This window comes from Corapipo altera, unplaced genomic scaffold, assembly GCF_003945725.1.
Source record: "Corapipo altera isolate COAL_440 unplaced genomic scaffold, ASM394572v1 1b, whole genome shotgun sequence".
Taxonomy (NCBI): domain Eukaryota; kingdom Metazoa; phylum Chordata; class Aves; order Passeriformes; family Pipridae; genus Corapipo; species Corapipo altera.
Window position 1 is genome coordinate 1,715,783 of NW_020884881.1, and position 15,527 is coordinate 1,731,309.

General features: G+C 34.1%; 1 protein-coding gene across 10 annotated transcripts in view; it reads right to left on the reverse strand.

Annotated features, from left to right (window-relative positions):
• POT1 (protection of telomeres 1) overlaps positions 1 to 15,527 on the reverse strand; it is an 85,199-nt gene that overhangs the window by 45,707 nt on the left and 23,965 nt on the right. For all 10 annotated transcript variants that reach the window (XM_027639683.1, XM_027639682.1, XM_027639681.1 and 7 more), the window contains 2 exons: positions 12,146 to 12,276; positions 3,339 to 3,629 (listed from right to left, as the gene is read on the reverse strand). In XM_027639683.1, the coding sequence (XP_027495484.1) occupies positions 3,339 to 3,629; positions 12,146 to 12,276 (422 nt within the window). The remainder of the gene's footprint in view (positions 1 to 3,338; positions 3,630 to 12,145; positions 12,277 to 15,527) is intronic.

Consider the following 15,527-nt stretch of genomic DNA (forward strand, 5'->3'; position numbering starts at 1 on the left):
CTGAAAGCCATGAGTGAGCAGAAGAGATATTACTTGCGTAACGGGGGGTGGGACTGAGCGCCTCTGGCTGGGCAGTGCTGACCACACCTGCCTAGGTTGTATAAAGGCAGACAGCTCTTTTTTGGAGGGAAGCAAGCTTCACCTCAAGGACGTTGCCTTTTGGCGGGGATGCCCGCCAATTTGTGAACTTACTGACTCTCCAAAGATGCAGCTTCTGCTATGGGGTAATTATAGGCATTCTAGGTCGGTAAGATAATTTTATAAGCAACAGCTGGGTGACTGGGGAAGTCGTACTGAGGGTTTATTTTTCTCCTCCTTCCTCTCTTTTGGATTTGTTCGTTTTGTTGGCCACTTCTTGGTAATAAATATCAGTTTTGTTGAGCTTTCAATGGTGTTATGGTTTTCAGCTTCAGTATGCTACGAACTCTCCCTAATACACCAAGTAAGAGTGTATTCTGAAGGACCAGATAATGAGATGGTATATGCTGCCACAGATTAAAAAAAGCCTACAATCTTCTGATCCGGCACCATGAAATACTTGAAACCACCTTTGAAAGAGAGGTTTCCTATTGCTTGAATTATCAAATCTTTTCCAGAACTGAGCTTGAGAAACAGATTTAGTGCATATCTATTACGAATTTAGTCACTTTGACAAAATAAAGAGCCTTAAATTGGTTTAGTTTTTCATTATTATTTCAGCTGGCTTTACTTGGGACACTTTGGTAGTTTAATTCTACACTGGAGAGATGGATTTGACAAATGGATTGAAATAACCTGTAGGCTCCCTTTTCAGATAAAGGGATGGTGACTTAGTTTTGAAATGTCCTTCACCAGAGGAACTAATGGGGCCAGAACCAGTACCTTTTGGAAGAATTTATAATATAATGCAAGCTTTCTCTAAAAGAAAAAAAAAAATCTTTGCGGAAGTAGTTGGTTTCTCTTTTTTTCTTGCACAAATATGAAAACAGATCAAGCTCTCTCCCTCAGGAGCTTGGCAGCTTTGCTTTACTCAAATTATGGAAACATGAAAACACCCTGTTTCCAAACTGACCCGGTTTCAAAAATAAACACTGGATGAAAACCCAACACCGGTTAAATTAATTCTGGATGAAAACCAACAAATTTTTCTTTTACTAGTCATGAACAACCTGGAGCTAAGTTAATGATAACCTTTGATCACCATGGTTGGCAAAACACTGAAATGAAAGAGACACAATGATACCTGTTTTTCTCTTCAGCAGAGTATGCTCATTGTATGACTTAATGTACATAATTTAACTGACAGGCAAAAGGGAAGAAAAGAATAACAGTAAAACTCTTATAAAAGGCATAAATGACAGAATAATTTCTATTGTGAATTCTTTAGTCTCCATCAGTTTGAATAAGAAAATTCTCAGAAAATGATAATAAATAATCAAGTCAGCGATACAATCTTTATGCCACATCCACATCAGCTGCTGTGCATGTAGCAATTAATTTATCAAGTGTAATTTAAATGTTATGCTATAGATGATGCACAAAATTGCTGAAATTCATTTTAGTTGTCTTTGAAGCCATCCCCACTCATATACCTCAGTTTAATGCTTAAAATAATCATGATATTTCATACTATAAACAGTCACTACTATAACTGATGTACTTGGAATAACATGATAAATGTAAATCATTATTATAAAACGCATAACCAAAAGAATACAATAAAATAGTATTTAATGATCACTCCATGAGCTGGCATTGACTTGGTGGTTTTGTTTGATTTTTTTTGTTTAACAAATCAACAAAATAATCAGAGATCCGTCTAAAAGTTTTTAGAAAGGTTTCTCTTCTATCATGGCCAATATCTGATGTAAGATATGGATTTTGCCATTGTTGAAAAATAGAGGGAATTACCAACAGCATATCAATGTTAATGTAGCATTTTTAAGCTGGTCTGCTGTATTTTAATATGGATTTAAGTATTTAATATTTTATAACGCTAAAAATATATACTGTCAGAGGAATTATGTATCAGAAAAATTCATCTATTATTATTTAACTTCAAACTTTTATTTTCCTAAGTCTACCCTAAGATTTCCCTAAGTCATTACCTTTACTACACAAAAGTGACAAAATCGACTTTGAATCTTACAACACAGGAAAGTGTGTAGAGAAATATTAATAATTTGAGAAAGCACTTGTCTCTGTCATTGCAAAGGGTCCTTCAATGCTGAAGATATACTTATCAATTAACAACATAATTACAGATCACAAAGTTCTGAAATTTTACTGGGTCTCACTTGATATGTCTTTCACAAGGGATAATTAAATGGAAATGTCTGTATCAGTTGCAGAGCATGTTATAGCACTCACTTAAGGTTTGTTTCTATGTAGTGCATGCATTGTTCTGTATTAGAAAAATCTTTGCTGCTTTAATGAAGGAATAATGACGTGCTATTTCTAAAAACATTGTAACAATACAGTTTAACACAGTAGAACCAATAAATAATTTTATGAAGTCATAAAGTGGAAAATAACAGCTTGATCATCACTCACATTTTAACAATCAACTTAGAAAATACAGAAAAATAAAAGCAGAGGAGTTTCAGAATAACTTCAGACTGATACATCTGGAGTTGAACCCAGGAATATTATGGAGACCTCCCTTTTATTTAGTTAATGTTAAGGATCACCCTTGGATATTACTATCCTGTTGTGTGGCACTTGGCATTTTGTATTTTCAGTGAGCACTGATGCCCAAAGTGCTTATGTATAACTAAGAGAAACTACCTAGAATCCATCACGACAGATAACCTAATACATTAATTCTTTTTTAGATAGTGCTACTTACTGCACTAATCATACCCAGCTGATCTAGAAAAACAAGCAGTAAATGCTAACTAAAAAACAAGACTGAAGTTTAAAACAAACATTTTTCAAGGTTAAGAAATCTTGCAATATTTATCTACAAATGTGAAATGATGACCCATACAATGCCATCTTACTAAACCTCTCTTAAAAAACAAATCAGGTGAACAACTTCAAAAAGTACTGTGGTTTCTGTTTTGTTTTCATAGAAATAAAATGGCCCAAGATCACAAATTTGCTTACAGTCAAAACATTTACCTACATAACATTATTTCACAGAATTTCACAGAACATTCTGAGCTGGGAGGGACCTACAAGGATCATGTTGAATGAATGGCCTGTACAGGGATCGAACCCATAACCTTAGTGTTATTAGCACCATGCTCTAAGTGAGCTAATCTCAGGGTATAAATTAATATGTCTGCCTTATCAAAAAATGTATCACAACATCTGAATACATAAATCTAACAAATTATTAAAAAAAATAAGTCTACCTTTAGAAGAAAAGAAGATCCATCCACTTTTGCTTTTCCTACCAGGTGGCAAGTGAGATCAAAGAACAGCATTGGCTGAACACTAGACAATTTTGCTGCTGGTCCAGGGATGGAAATATTACGGGCTGCCCAAACACGTAATTCTTCTATTGTTTTATGTTCTTCATCCATGAAAGTGTACACTTTGCTAGAAGTTCGAGGAACTACTGGCGCTCCTACAGTTCCATCAAATGTCAAGGATGCAAATCCCCCACTGGTAATTCCCTGCATTTGTCCATTGTATTCCCTGATCTGTTACAAAATATGAATGAAAAAAAAAGTTTGTACTGTATGGAAATAAAAATACATTTCTGCTTTATCATGTGCATAAAGAAGGGACCATCGATCATTTTTGTTTCTGGTGCTATGGGGAGAACAGAGTCAAACAAAAAAAACAAAACAAAACAAAACAAAGTTAACATTAACATAAGAAAACAAAATAAGTAGGTAGAAAATATAACCTTACACAAAAAATTTTTTAAGAGGTAGATTAATGCCTGTAAATGCACAGCATCATTACAGAGTATTTTATTCACACACATCAAAATATCTGTGTGGGGAACACATCAGGATTGCTTTTACAAATGAGGAAACTGAGGCAAAGAAGAAATTAATTTTTACACAGCAGAGCAATGGCAGAGCAAAGTTATGGATTCCTGTTTTCTGCCTCTCACAACAGCCCTGTTCCCCAGTATTACAGAACTGAAACAGAAAACGTCAGTTCTAGGAAGTATTTTTTTTTCATAAAGCAAACAGTGACCAGCTTTCATTCCTTGAATTATGAATACAGCTTTCACAATTACTCAATGTCTACTGCCCTGAACATGGCAGATCCCCTGAATCTTGCTGATTTAGCTGTGTATCTGCTACCATGTAAAACACAATGTGTAAAGTCTGAAGCATTCCTTCAAGGATCTAAACTAGTCTGACTGCTCCCTGCACTTTATATATATATATACATAAATATATAAAAAAATATACATATATATAAATATATACATATATATATATCAAAGTACTGTATGATTCATTATCCAGAAATCTCAAACTGTTTTGATCCATCCCTTTTTAATTAATGTTTGCTGACCAAGTAAGTGATAATACTTATGAATATAGCATTTGTGAGACAATCTAGTATAGGATTCCCAGTGCTCAATTTTCAAATGGTTGAAAATCCTAGTGATTTGAAAGTGCAGAATGCGAAATGTGTGTCAGAAGTTCTAAACAGCAACATTTTCTAGCAAAAGATCACCAATTACTTTGGCCTATATTTTATAAACACCCTGAAATTTAAAAAGCACACAAATCAAGCATTCATTGACCTTGGAAATTCATAAGCAAAGCAATTCAATTTTGGTGACAGGAACTCCCCTAATCCCTGCTACTGTGACATAATGCATAAATGCATTAAAGGTCATCTCTAAGATAAACTTTGATTTACTTAAGCATTCTCCAGACCTGACCAATGGAGCACATCAATTCACAGTGTAGTTTTCCTTCAGTGAAACACTAGTAAGCTTTAATCTTTTAACCTTTATGTTTAAATATTGAAAATACATGAAAAGCCAACAGACCAATCAGGAAAATAAATAGTTTCATAATCAATTTGTGCCTCATTACCCACAACCTGGAAAAAAACATTCCACTGTAAGATGTTATCTAATATAAACACACAGATTTACTTTAGTTGCTGCCACTGGCATTATATTCCACAGCTTCTCTAAACAGGTAACATCCAGTGGGGAGGAAAACTCTTTCATCACTTTTACTCATTCATCCACTATCAAAATACACTTCAAGAGTATTTTTAGTATCTTATTTGACATGTCAAATTTTTTCAAAGTGTTTTAATTTGCAATTTACCTACTCATTTATTTTTTCACTTCTTGTTTTAAATCATCATAAAAACATTTTGACTTCTTTCTTACTAAAAATTCTGTCCTAGTCTTCTGTGAAGACTCCAAACTTTTCAGGAAATAATTTGTCTCCCTGGGTTTCCACTAATATTTCACCATAAGCTACGTTACCTTTTTCCCAAATCCTTTATGTCACGTTTTAAGCATGAAGGAGGTTCTCTTTAAATATACTGTACTTCTGACATCTTCCAGTATGCCCATTTAGTGAATTTGAAATCAGCCTTTATGTATGGAAAGGTAATTAAAAATAACAAAAGAAATAAAATATATAAGAAGGTAAACCTCAACTGTCATTATGAGAATATTACCAATGATCTTGAAGGAAAATGAAATGTCCTTAGGCATAGGAAGGTAGAGAAGCCACTGAGTGCTCTCAAAGATAAACAGAAGTCAACAATATTATTTAGTGACCAACAGAGGAAACAGAAGAAGTAACTGTAGAATGGGTTACAGAAAAAAGAATTTCATAGCTGGAAAATTACTTATGTCAGACCCATAGAACAGATGATGGTCAGCAGAAATTCTCCAGACTTGTCCTTTAAAAACAAATCATTGCTAAAGTGATGAGGGATCACTGGAGTGTAAAACGAATAAAATCCATGGGAAAATGTTATTCCATTATGGCATTCTTAAGCAGATCTCAGATCAAGTTAAGCAATGATTCTGTACACGTGTTATATTTTCCACAAAAGAGATTCTGAAATTGAATTAAACTTACGGAAAAGAGCCAACCTCGGACTTTTGTATATGACAACAATTCCCCTTCAGTAGATTTTCTGTCATTTCTAGAGGCCTTGGGGATATTTTTTTTTAATTGGTGGGGGGAGTGTGTGCGTGGGAAAAACAGGGAAGTGAGGCAGATGGCTATCACTTTAAAAATTCTTGAGAATTTTAAATACTTTTAATAAATAATGGTTGCTAAATAAAAATATCCTCTAGGACAAAAATGGAGCAGATAAAATGCATTTGGCTTGTTCTAAGCAAACAAGTGAATTCCAATACATATTGAAGGAGTCTTTGCCATAGTTTCTGTAAACTAAAGAACAATAGGTGAAATGTCACCCTAACAAACTGTACAGACAATTAACTCTAATGATTTCTACGGGGTACAACTCTATCAAGAAGCTAATCTTGAAATAGTTATAAATAGATTTAGAGCAACCTAAAACACCTGATTTTTTTTTTAACCGAAGCTGGTGTTATTCATCTCACTAAATGGAAAAGTGTGATAGTAGATTGTGTATAAAGCTGGAATAATAGCATCTCCAAGGTAGTTTTCTATCAAAACTGTTAAATTGTAGAAGCAAAGGACTATTATAAAACCACTGCAGTCACAGATCATCTCAGAATATCAAAAAACAACATACACTAAGATAACGTACACGTTTTTATACTAAGAAGGAAGATTTTTTTTATGATTGTCACTGATGTTTGTATGACAAAAAATTTCCTGTCAAAAAAACCCCACCAAAATGCATTTGGTATATTTTGTTTATTTGCAAATGTTTTCTCATCTTAAGTAAATATTCTAAACAAGTTTGCATAATACAATATACTGATTACATTTTCTTATATTTTAATAATGTAATCCTGGTGTACTTGTAACTCCAGCTATAAGAACAGAGAGGTAATAATGAAACAGAGAAGCCATTTAAAGTATAAATTAAGCCATTTTGAATATGTTTAAATATGAAAAGAAGAAAACTGAACTACAAAAACTCTCTGCAGGCACCTTGCAAAAGAAAGTTAACAACGATAGTCGCATGGAAATAAAATGAATTTTTATGAAGACATGATAAACACACCTAGATATTAGGACCATAAATTATAGCTTATTCTCTACCATTCCTGAGAATTGCTATCTGCAAAATAAGATTATCAGAAACATCTGCAGCAAGGGAAATACAAATTAAAGAAGAAAATGAGCAAAACATTGTCAATTCCATTTACCTTTTCAATTCAATTCACCTGAACATATAACTATTTTTGGAAAAAAATTGTATGCAAAAAGCATATATACTTAAGCTGGTTGAAATAATTACTATTTTGACAATAATTTTAGAAAACAGCCGGCATTGTGATACTGCTTTAGAAATACTCCTCAGAGAAAGTGGCATCGTAAATTTAAGAAAATTCTAGTAAACTAAAAAATTACTATTTTGGAATATTTTCTACATATTTAAAATATGATCAGGTAACTTGACCAAAAGTGCTGAGATGAAAATTTCAGAAAACATATGTGCAAATTTTTAATACTTCAAATTACATAGAAACTATCACTGCCTACATTCAGTATTTCCTGATGTTATTTATTATAGGAAAAATATTTGTTTTTAATTTAAATTCCATTCAAAGAGAGTTTCATGCCTTACAGAATTTTTGAAGGGAAGCCAAAAGCAATAATAATACTGGTATTTCTGAGAAAAATGTTGATTTCTCTGTATTTAAAAGAATCTAATTTACTGTTTAGTAAAAAGAAATTTAATTTCTTCCACTCTTAAGAGCAAGAAACAGGGCTGCAGTACAACAGACAACAATACGTTCTTTGACATCCTTTTTAGCAGAAAGTCTCAAACTTAACTTTGGCCAAGTTTATATATTTGGACCACATTTAGTCAGAAGACACTAAGAGTCTGAGAGCTAAATTCTGCCAAAGTTTAATGTTATATATCTACGCTTCAGACTTTGATCCTTATCAACCTGACAGCTATGGCCAGAGCTACCCAGGAATAAGAAGTGAGCAAATACTTCTTCTGTGTCTTTCAGTGCCTTTTATATTGTATCAAATAGAAAGAAGGAAAAGAAATCAACTTTCATCATACAAATTGGATTAAACTAAAGGAGTGAATACACAAAGACAAGGAAAACTGCTAGCAAAGTACAGAAGTAAGATTGCTCCTGGAAATACCAGCATACTGGCTCAAAGATCAAAGTAGGTAACACAGTGGAAGGAATGCTATGTTAAGTATTATGAGGTTTAGGAGAGTGATGGACAAGAAGACAGACAGAACAGAAATAGAAAGGATAACAAAAAAGGGAGTGTGATACTTCTACATTGTTATGAAGCCACACTCCATATATTTGATATTCAGATTCGCACTTCTCTGTGGACAGGCAAACAGCTTAGAAACTCTCTAGCAAAACATATGTCTTAGACTTGTCAACCTGCTGACCTGTGGAAGGAATAAACATCTATATCATGGCTATGAAATCCTTTTGTTCAAAGAGGCAATGCATTTATATTGTAGATCAAATGAGTTTGAATCAGATGAATATGCAACTGATAGCATGCAAGGAATTTGTTTTTCCTGCTGTTTGTCTAAATATCTAGGATGCTGCACTGGGCATGGTGGTATTCAGTCAAAGGTTGGACTTGATCTTGGAGGTAATTTCCAACCTTCTCTGATTCTGATTCTCTGATTCTACAATCTGGCCACAAAAATAAAACAAGAAGATTATAGTCCATAATTATTCCAAAGTTAGTAGATGACACAGTTACTGATGTCTGTGCAAACTCAGCTCAGATCATGGTGCATTTATGTTATGATATCACATTCCATTACCCTATTTTTCTACAGGACATTTTCCTATGCAGTGCACGACTTGAGAAGTGCAGCAGTCATGAAATAGTGCTGTGTAACAGGCGGACAACTTTAAGACTCTACTTCATTTGTTACAGCAACTGGAGCCTATGTACAGAAGAAGCTAAGGCACAAAAATAGGAGAAGACAATAGTATCAAAAAGCTAGAGGATTAAGGCTTTGTAATTGGTACAGAGATTGCATTATGCCAAGTAAAGTTTATAATGAGGGCACTCCCTTGGTCTTCATTCTCCAAGTGTTTCATATGAGTCACACAGCTCTGCAATGCTGTGTATTCCGGAAAAAGAACCACCAGAACACATCCTGGACAGTGACTGTATTAATGAACTAGATTACCCTGAACAAAATGAACACATAAATAAAAACACACTTCATTTTTCTCCAATTCTCAAACATTAAAATGGAAATGAAATACCAATTCACTTCATTGGAAGTGCCTCTTCCCTCTCTTTAACAGCATAGCCATTAGGTATTAATTCTAAGATATTAAGAGTATCCACAGTGAACCATATCAAAAAAGTTCCAAGGAAAAGTCCACCTAAGGAAGCTCCTCTTTTGCCATGAATGTAGAAGGATACAAGACAAATAGATCTCAGGCCTGGCTTTTAAACTGGTGTTTTAGGGGTCTGTCCCCCCACCCTAGCAATCTCTGAAGAGCACTGACTGTGGTTGAAGGTCCAAGTACAGTACTGCAAATCATTAAATTTTATAATTCATGAGAAATCATAATAAGATGAAATGCATAAAAATGTACTTCAAGAAATATTAACAGTAATGCAATCAAAACTAGGTAATCTTTCAGTTCTGTTACTAACACACTTAAAATTTTCCTTCTCCACAACAAATACTGAGCAAATAAAGTTGTTCTCTATGCAGAGGGACCCAAAAGAATCCTCTCCATTAAATTCTTATTAGGTCTGTCCACTGGACCTTGGCAACACCTCTACAAGTTAGTAGCTGAGAGTGTAACTGGGAGCAGCAATTTTTAAAACGTGTTCGCTATCAATGTCAACTTGGAAGTCTCTAAAAAGCATATCTGGGACAGGTGAAATGTAAACTACATGCTGTAAGGACTATGCATATCTACCTGTCCTCATTGCTAAGCACAGCTCTGACGGACTATGGCCTCTGCTACTCTTGAGAATAGAAGGTAATTAAGGTCTGAAGACAAAAGCAGAGGAGAGTGAACCCGAGGAAGTGTAATTAGAACTCCAGTCAGAGTTGATTTTTTTTTTTTTAAATTGAAAACTGCTGTACAGTAATCACACCTACTATGCTGGTTGTGGGTGAAGAGGTCCTCCCCATCCCAGTTTATTCCCAGCAGTTGGCACCAGCCTTTTGTGTCAGATTTCTACCTGCGTAGATTAGATATGAAAACTTCCAAAGTACCTGTTTGTTAGCCTGTTTGTCAGGGGTAGTCAAAACATTCCCATTCACAATTTAGTGACTCTAGATCATTCTAACTTAGAAAGTAATTAAACCAGCTGTCAGCTTGGATTGTGAGCAGCTGGATGTCTGTTAGGACTGGAAACAACTTACAACAGCTCAACTGTGATGAGAAAAAAAGTGTATATGGGGAAGGAATTAATGGACTCTAAATACTGGAACATCATCTTGGAGAATGGTGAAGTACCAATTGACAAGGATTCTAGAATGATCTCCTCAAAAAACTGATGCCAAATCAAGAGAATGGTGAAGTTCCTAACACACGCTATATCAGTAGGTTTCCTAAATAAGTTTGTGTTAAAAATATTGGAACTGAGACAATATTATGTTTGCATAAAACAGAGTGCATAGATAACTTCCCTGACAGTGGTCTTGTTTGGTTTTTTAATGGGTACTTCCGATACCTCAAAAAAATCCAGTATTAACCTACCACACCCATGCAACTTTTCAATTCTTTTATTTTGACCAGACTCCTTTCTACTTTCTCTTTTTTCACTTAAGTATTATAAAATATGTACTTTGTTTTCAGAAGCAATAAACAACTTTTTATCTCCACTGAATTTCAGAAATGAGTGTATATGTGTAACTCTCACTGTGATGGATTCAGAGAAAATATTAAAATTTAGCATAAGACTTTCCCATCTGAAGTAAAATTAATGAACTTCTAAGACTAACACATCTCAAGTAGTGATTAACAACAAAGGCTTCAAAATCTAAATACAGTCTCATTCTGCTCTAATTATACATACAGATAACCTTAAGAAAGCTTTATACTAACCCAGAATAGGCTAGCTAACTTATCTCTCAATTGTAAATATTTATGATATACATGAATAACAGAAGACTGTTTCTGAATCTTAACAAGTTCTTTCTTAATAATCTCAGTGGTACAAAACTCAAACACTGGATAAATCTTACCACTTTTTACATTTTTTGTCATGGGGTTTTCTTCTTTGTTCTCCTGCTACAGCATATCAAAATGTACATACGTACAAAAAGTACTACGGATCTTTATCCCTTTTATCATCCTTTTGTAAAATCTTAAACTTCCTAGATATCTCAAGAGTGTTCAAATATGCAAACTATTTTTTTCCACTGGCCTCTTTCATGACATTTATTCACTTCTGCTACAATTATTTTACATTAAAAGAAAGTATATAGTTATGTATGGTTTTGTTGCAAATTAATATGCAACATGGTAAAATCATGTTTTTGGTCCTGTTCTGCACCTCTGTAAGTACGGTCCAACATTACAAGACTTCTATTTGGTCCCTGTAGTGTGGTTCCTCTTCCTTATACAATTGCAGCAGGCGTAAGAAAAACATCCAGCAGAAGCAGTATCAAAGCTAATAAACACTGTTTCCTGCATGACCTTTGATACAGATGAATAGGGTGTAAGTCAGGAAAACAGAGAAGCAGCAGCTCGAGCATTCTGCACATTAACAACACCAGATAGATTCCTTTTACCAGAGTAACTCTCCAGCTGACCTAAACTGCTCCACAACAGAAGCCTTAAATAAACTCCTTAATCCTATTAGTTTGAAGAATAAATTGTGCACATTAATGTCAGTTAAATTCTGTTCATCTAGAAGTATCATCACATGATTTCTGTCAAGTAGTTGAAAAAAAAAAAATAGTTTACTTTCAGTTTTGGTTCATACCATAACCACAGCTGTTTTATCAATCAACTGCTTTATCCAATATCTCCAAGTGTTAATTTCAGTACACATAGAATTAAATTATTCCTATGGTCCTGTCATTGTAGAAAAACAAGTACATAAACCCTCAACATTGTAGTACATACCTTTATTCTATGAAATCGAACAATATCTCCAATTTTGTAAATTTTTGGTAGGGAATTTGGATTTCCATTAAAAAGAGTGCATGTTAACTTCACATTTGATGGGTCCACAAGTGTTACAACTGAGCAATAATCTGTAAAATGAAAAAATGTCTGAATCAGTAACAGGCATTACGAAATTATTAACACACAGATATTAAATTTGGGATGAGCACCCATATGGCCAATTTTTTTTCTTCTATGATCTGTGTAACTCTTCCAAAGTTAATTTTTTTACAGTATCGTAACAACTGAAGTGTGGCCCATCTTGCCGATAATTAGCCCAAAATCTGAAAATTAAATTTGTGATTAAGCACAGGTCTGTGAGCCAGGAATACACAAAACTTTTTCTTCTGTCTACAACAGGCATGCTTTTCTTTCAAGTTTCAATTACTTTCTCCATTTTATGGAGCATAAATGAGGAGTATACGTACAATCTTATGAAATTCTTTTCTAAGATTTATTTTTGCACTGCCTTCTGAAGAGGTAATGAGTTCTACAAGTTCTAAAAGCAAATTAAAACATAAATTACATATCTTTCACTTCAACAAAATATGTAGGAGATATATATATATACTGCAAGAATACAGTCACACAGCAGTAGTTAGAAAATAGAGCAAAAATCTGAAATATGCCCTTTTGAAGTTAAACTTCATAGAACTGCACTTTTGTTAATGGCTTTAAAAGTAAAATCAAAAAAAGATACAAATACGACAGTGCAAAACCAGCCCAGAATAGAGTAGTATTTGCAGATGACATAAATGAAATCTGTATTTTCCATTTCAGTTTATAAAAGCAGAGTCAAAGCACACTTGCTCTTTCACAACATAGTAGCTGTTTCACCTGCCTGAAGAGTGCTATGTACTGACCCCAATCTCCTGCATCACCCATTGTCCCTCCAAGAGACACAGTAACCTGCAACCACAGCAAGGGGAGTAGAGACTAGGAGGGGGGAGCAGTGTCTGGAGTGAAGTTGAGCCTGGGAGAGGTGGAGGAAAGGTGTTTTCCCTAAGTGTTCAAATGTTTCTCTTTGTTTCTCAATTTCTGAATAAGTTATTAAATGTTTATGTTAACCGGCAATGAATTAAATTCCTCAAGTCAAATCTGTTTTGCCCTGACAGACACCTTTTCATCTCTCAAAAATAAAAACCCAAAGAGAAAAGTAAAAAAATGCAAATGATCGAAACCCCCACCTTCCTTTAGCTATAATTCTATGAGGTCGTTAGTGATAACAGTAAACCAGAGTTTACATATCTGGGAACTGAACGAAGGTGTCACAGTTCTAAAACAAAGTCAATAAAAGCTCCATCATGCATTTTTAAAAGATGCAGACATCTTTTTGCTAGACTGCTTTGTTGCTAGACTGCTTTGAAAGAGAATGCTATCAGTCCACTAAAACTGACAGATTTGCCTTATATATAAAAGGTACAGGAAGGCAGTCAAAAGACAACAATTGTCATATGTAAACTCTGTGAAAAGATTCCCCAAATATGAAGACAGATATGTTAGACTGGATTAAAATACCTGCTTGCATGTACACTGCTCATGCCTTCAAGAGAAATATTCTTCCATTTCCAGCACATACACCCTTAAATTTTACAATCATTAAACTTAAAAGTATAAATTCCCTAATGATTTGAGTGAATCAAGTGCTGAAAGAAATCCAGTGAAGGCTTACCAGAAATAAAACTACTTTTCCTACAGATATAAAAACTTCCAATATTTCTACAAAACTACTACTCTTCTTCTTCCCCGAGATTTTTACACAGACTCAATAATGATAAATTACCATCTACTGCACTCAGAAGCTGCTAAGCATCACTCTTTTGCACACTCTAGCCAAAGGTAGAAGGTACAGTGCCACATAGAGCCTATTTTGACGTTCTGTGCTAGGAATGTCATAAATAAAGTCCAGTCACAGACTGACAAAACTGCCAGTATTTAAGACGGATTGTTGTATTTCTTTGGGTATGAATTCTAGAGGTTAACTTAACAGGTCAGCTGCAAATACAAGCAAAATGAGCAATTAAAAAGAAACATCTATGTTTCATAGAATTACAACCCTTTGAGGATACAGGGTAACATGCTACAGTGCACTGATAAGACTCCAACATTGGAATCAAGAGTGAAATACCAAAAATACTCCACATTAAAATGGTGGTTACTCTCTGATGCTGTGATTATAGAACCTAGTCAGCTTCACACATGTGCAACTGCCTATTTAATAGCAGAAGTTAACACACTGCCTCAATTTTCTGCACAATTAGCACACTCATATAAGACTGATCATCCTAGTCAAAGCAGTATAAAATATTACACATGCTTTATGTATCTAGAAACATCATCTACATAACACAGATTCTCTGTGACTTTAGTCTTCCATTCCTAATCATCACCTCAAAACATCACTTCTACAGTAAACCTAATTACAGTAGAGGTATTTGAGAACAAAGCATAAAGACTGATTTTCTTTTAATGAAATCTTCATCCAGCAAGTCGTTTTTGAAGGTTAAAAATAAAAATCCACCTTCTTTTCTTCTCCAGCTAAAACGTAAAAATTATTTTGTTTTCCACAGCATCATTATAGTTCAGTGACCGAATTCATTTTTTTGAAAAAAATGATTCAAACTCTAAACAGAACTGTTGAATTTAAATAATGTCCCAGTGTTAAACAAAGCAATACAGTAAATGTCATTGGTCCAACTTTTGATTTTTCTCAACACACTTTCTAACAACGCAAAATTCCTTAGTTACCAAGCTAATAAATAAATAAATAAATGGAACTTTAAATATTGGAGTCAATTTTCCTTTACTACAGAAATTTACTCCACTGATTAACTTTTCTTTAAAAAGAAAATTTTACCACTGACACATTTTACTTGTAATAATCTGTCTTAAAAATATGACACAACAAATGCACAGTTCAGTAAATTTATATACTATAAAAGAAAGCTTTTTACTTTCATACTAGACTGACTCAGTAAAAGCACCAGATTTCAGCTGACACTACAGAGAACTCCAAACTGAAACCCTATTTTTTTAATATACTTAATTGTTATGAAGTGGTATTCTCACTCAGGCTTATCATCATGTGAGGAACCACCAGCTATGGACAGCTATCTGTAAGGATGCTACTCGTAGCACCCCAGAGTTGGTTTTTACAAAAACAAGGAGAGATAAGCAATGTTTGGTTTAAATGAAAGTACAGTGATGCATCTGTTTCACATGTTTTTTATATCCTTTCAGACCAGTCCTTACTGTTCTTTAAGAAAACAATTGCTTTAAGTTGTTAATTAGTTTTTTATTTAATCTCATAAAAAATCCACAACTATTTGCTGATCAGTAG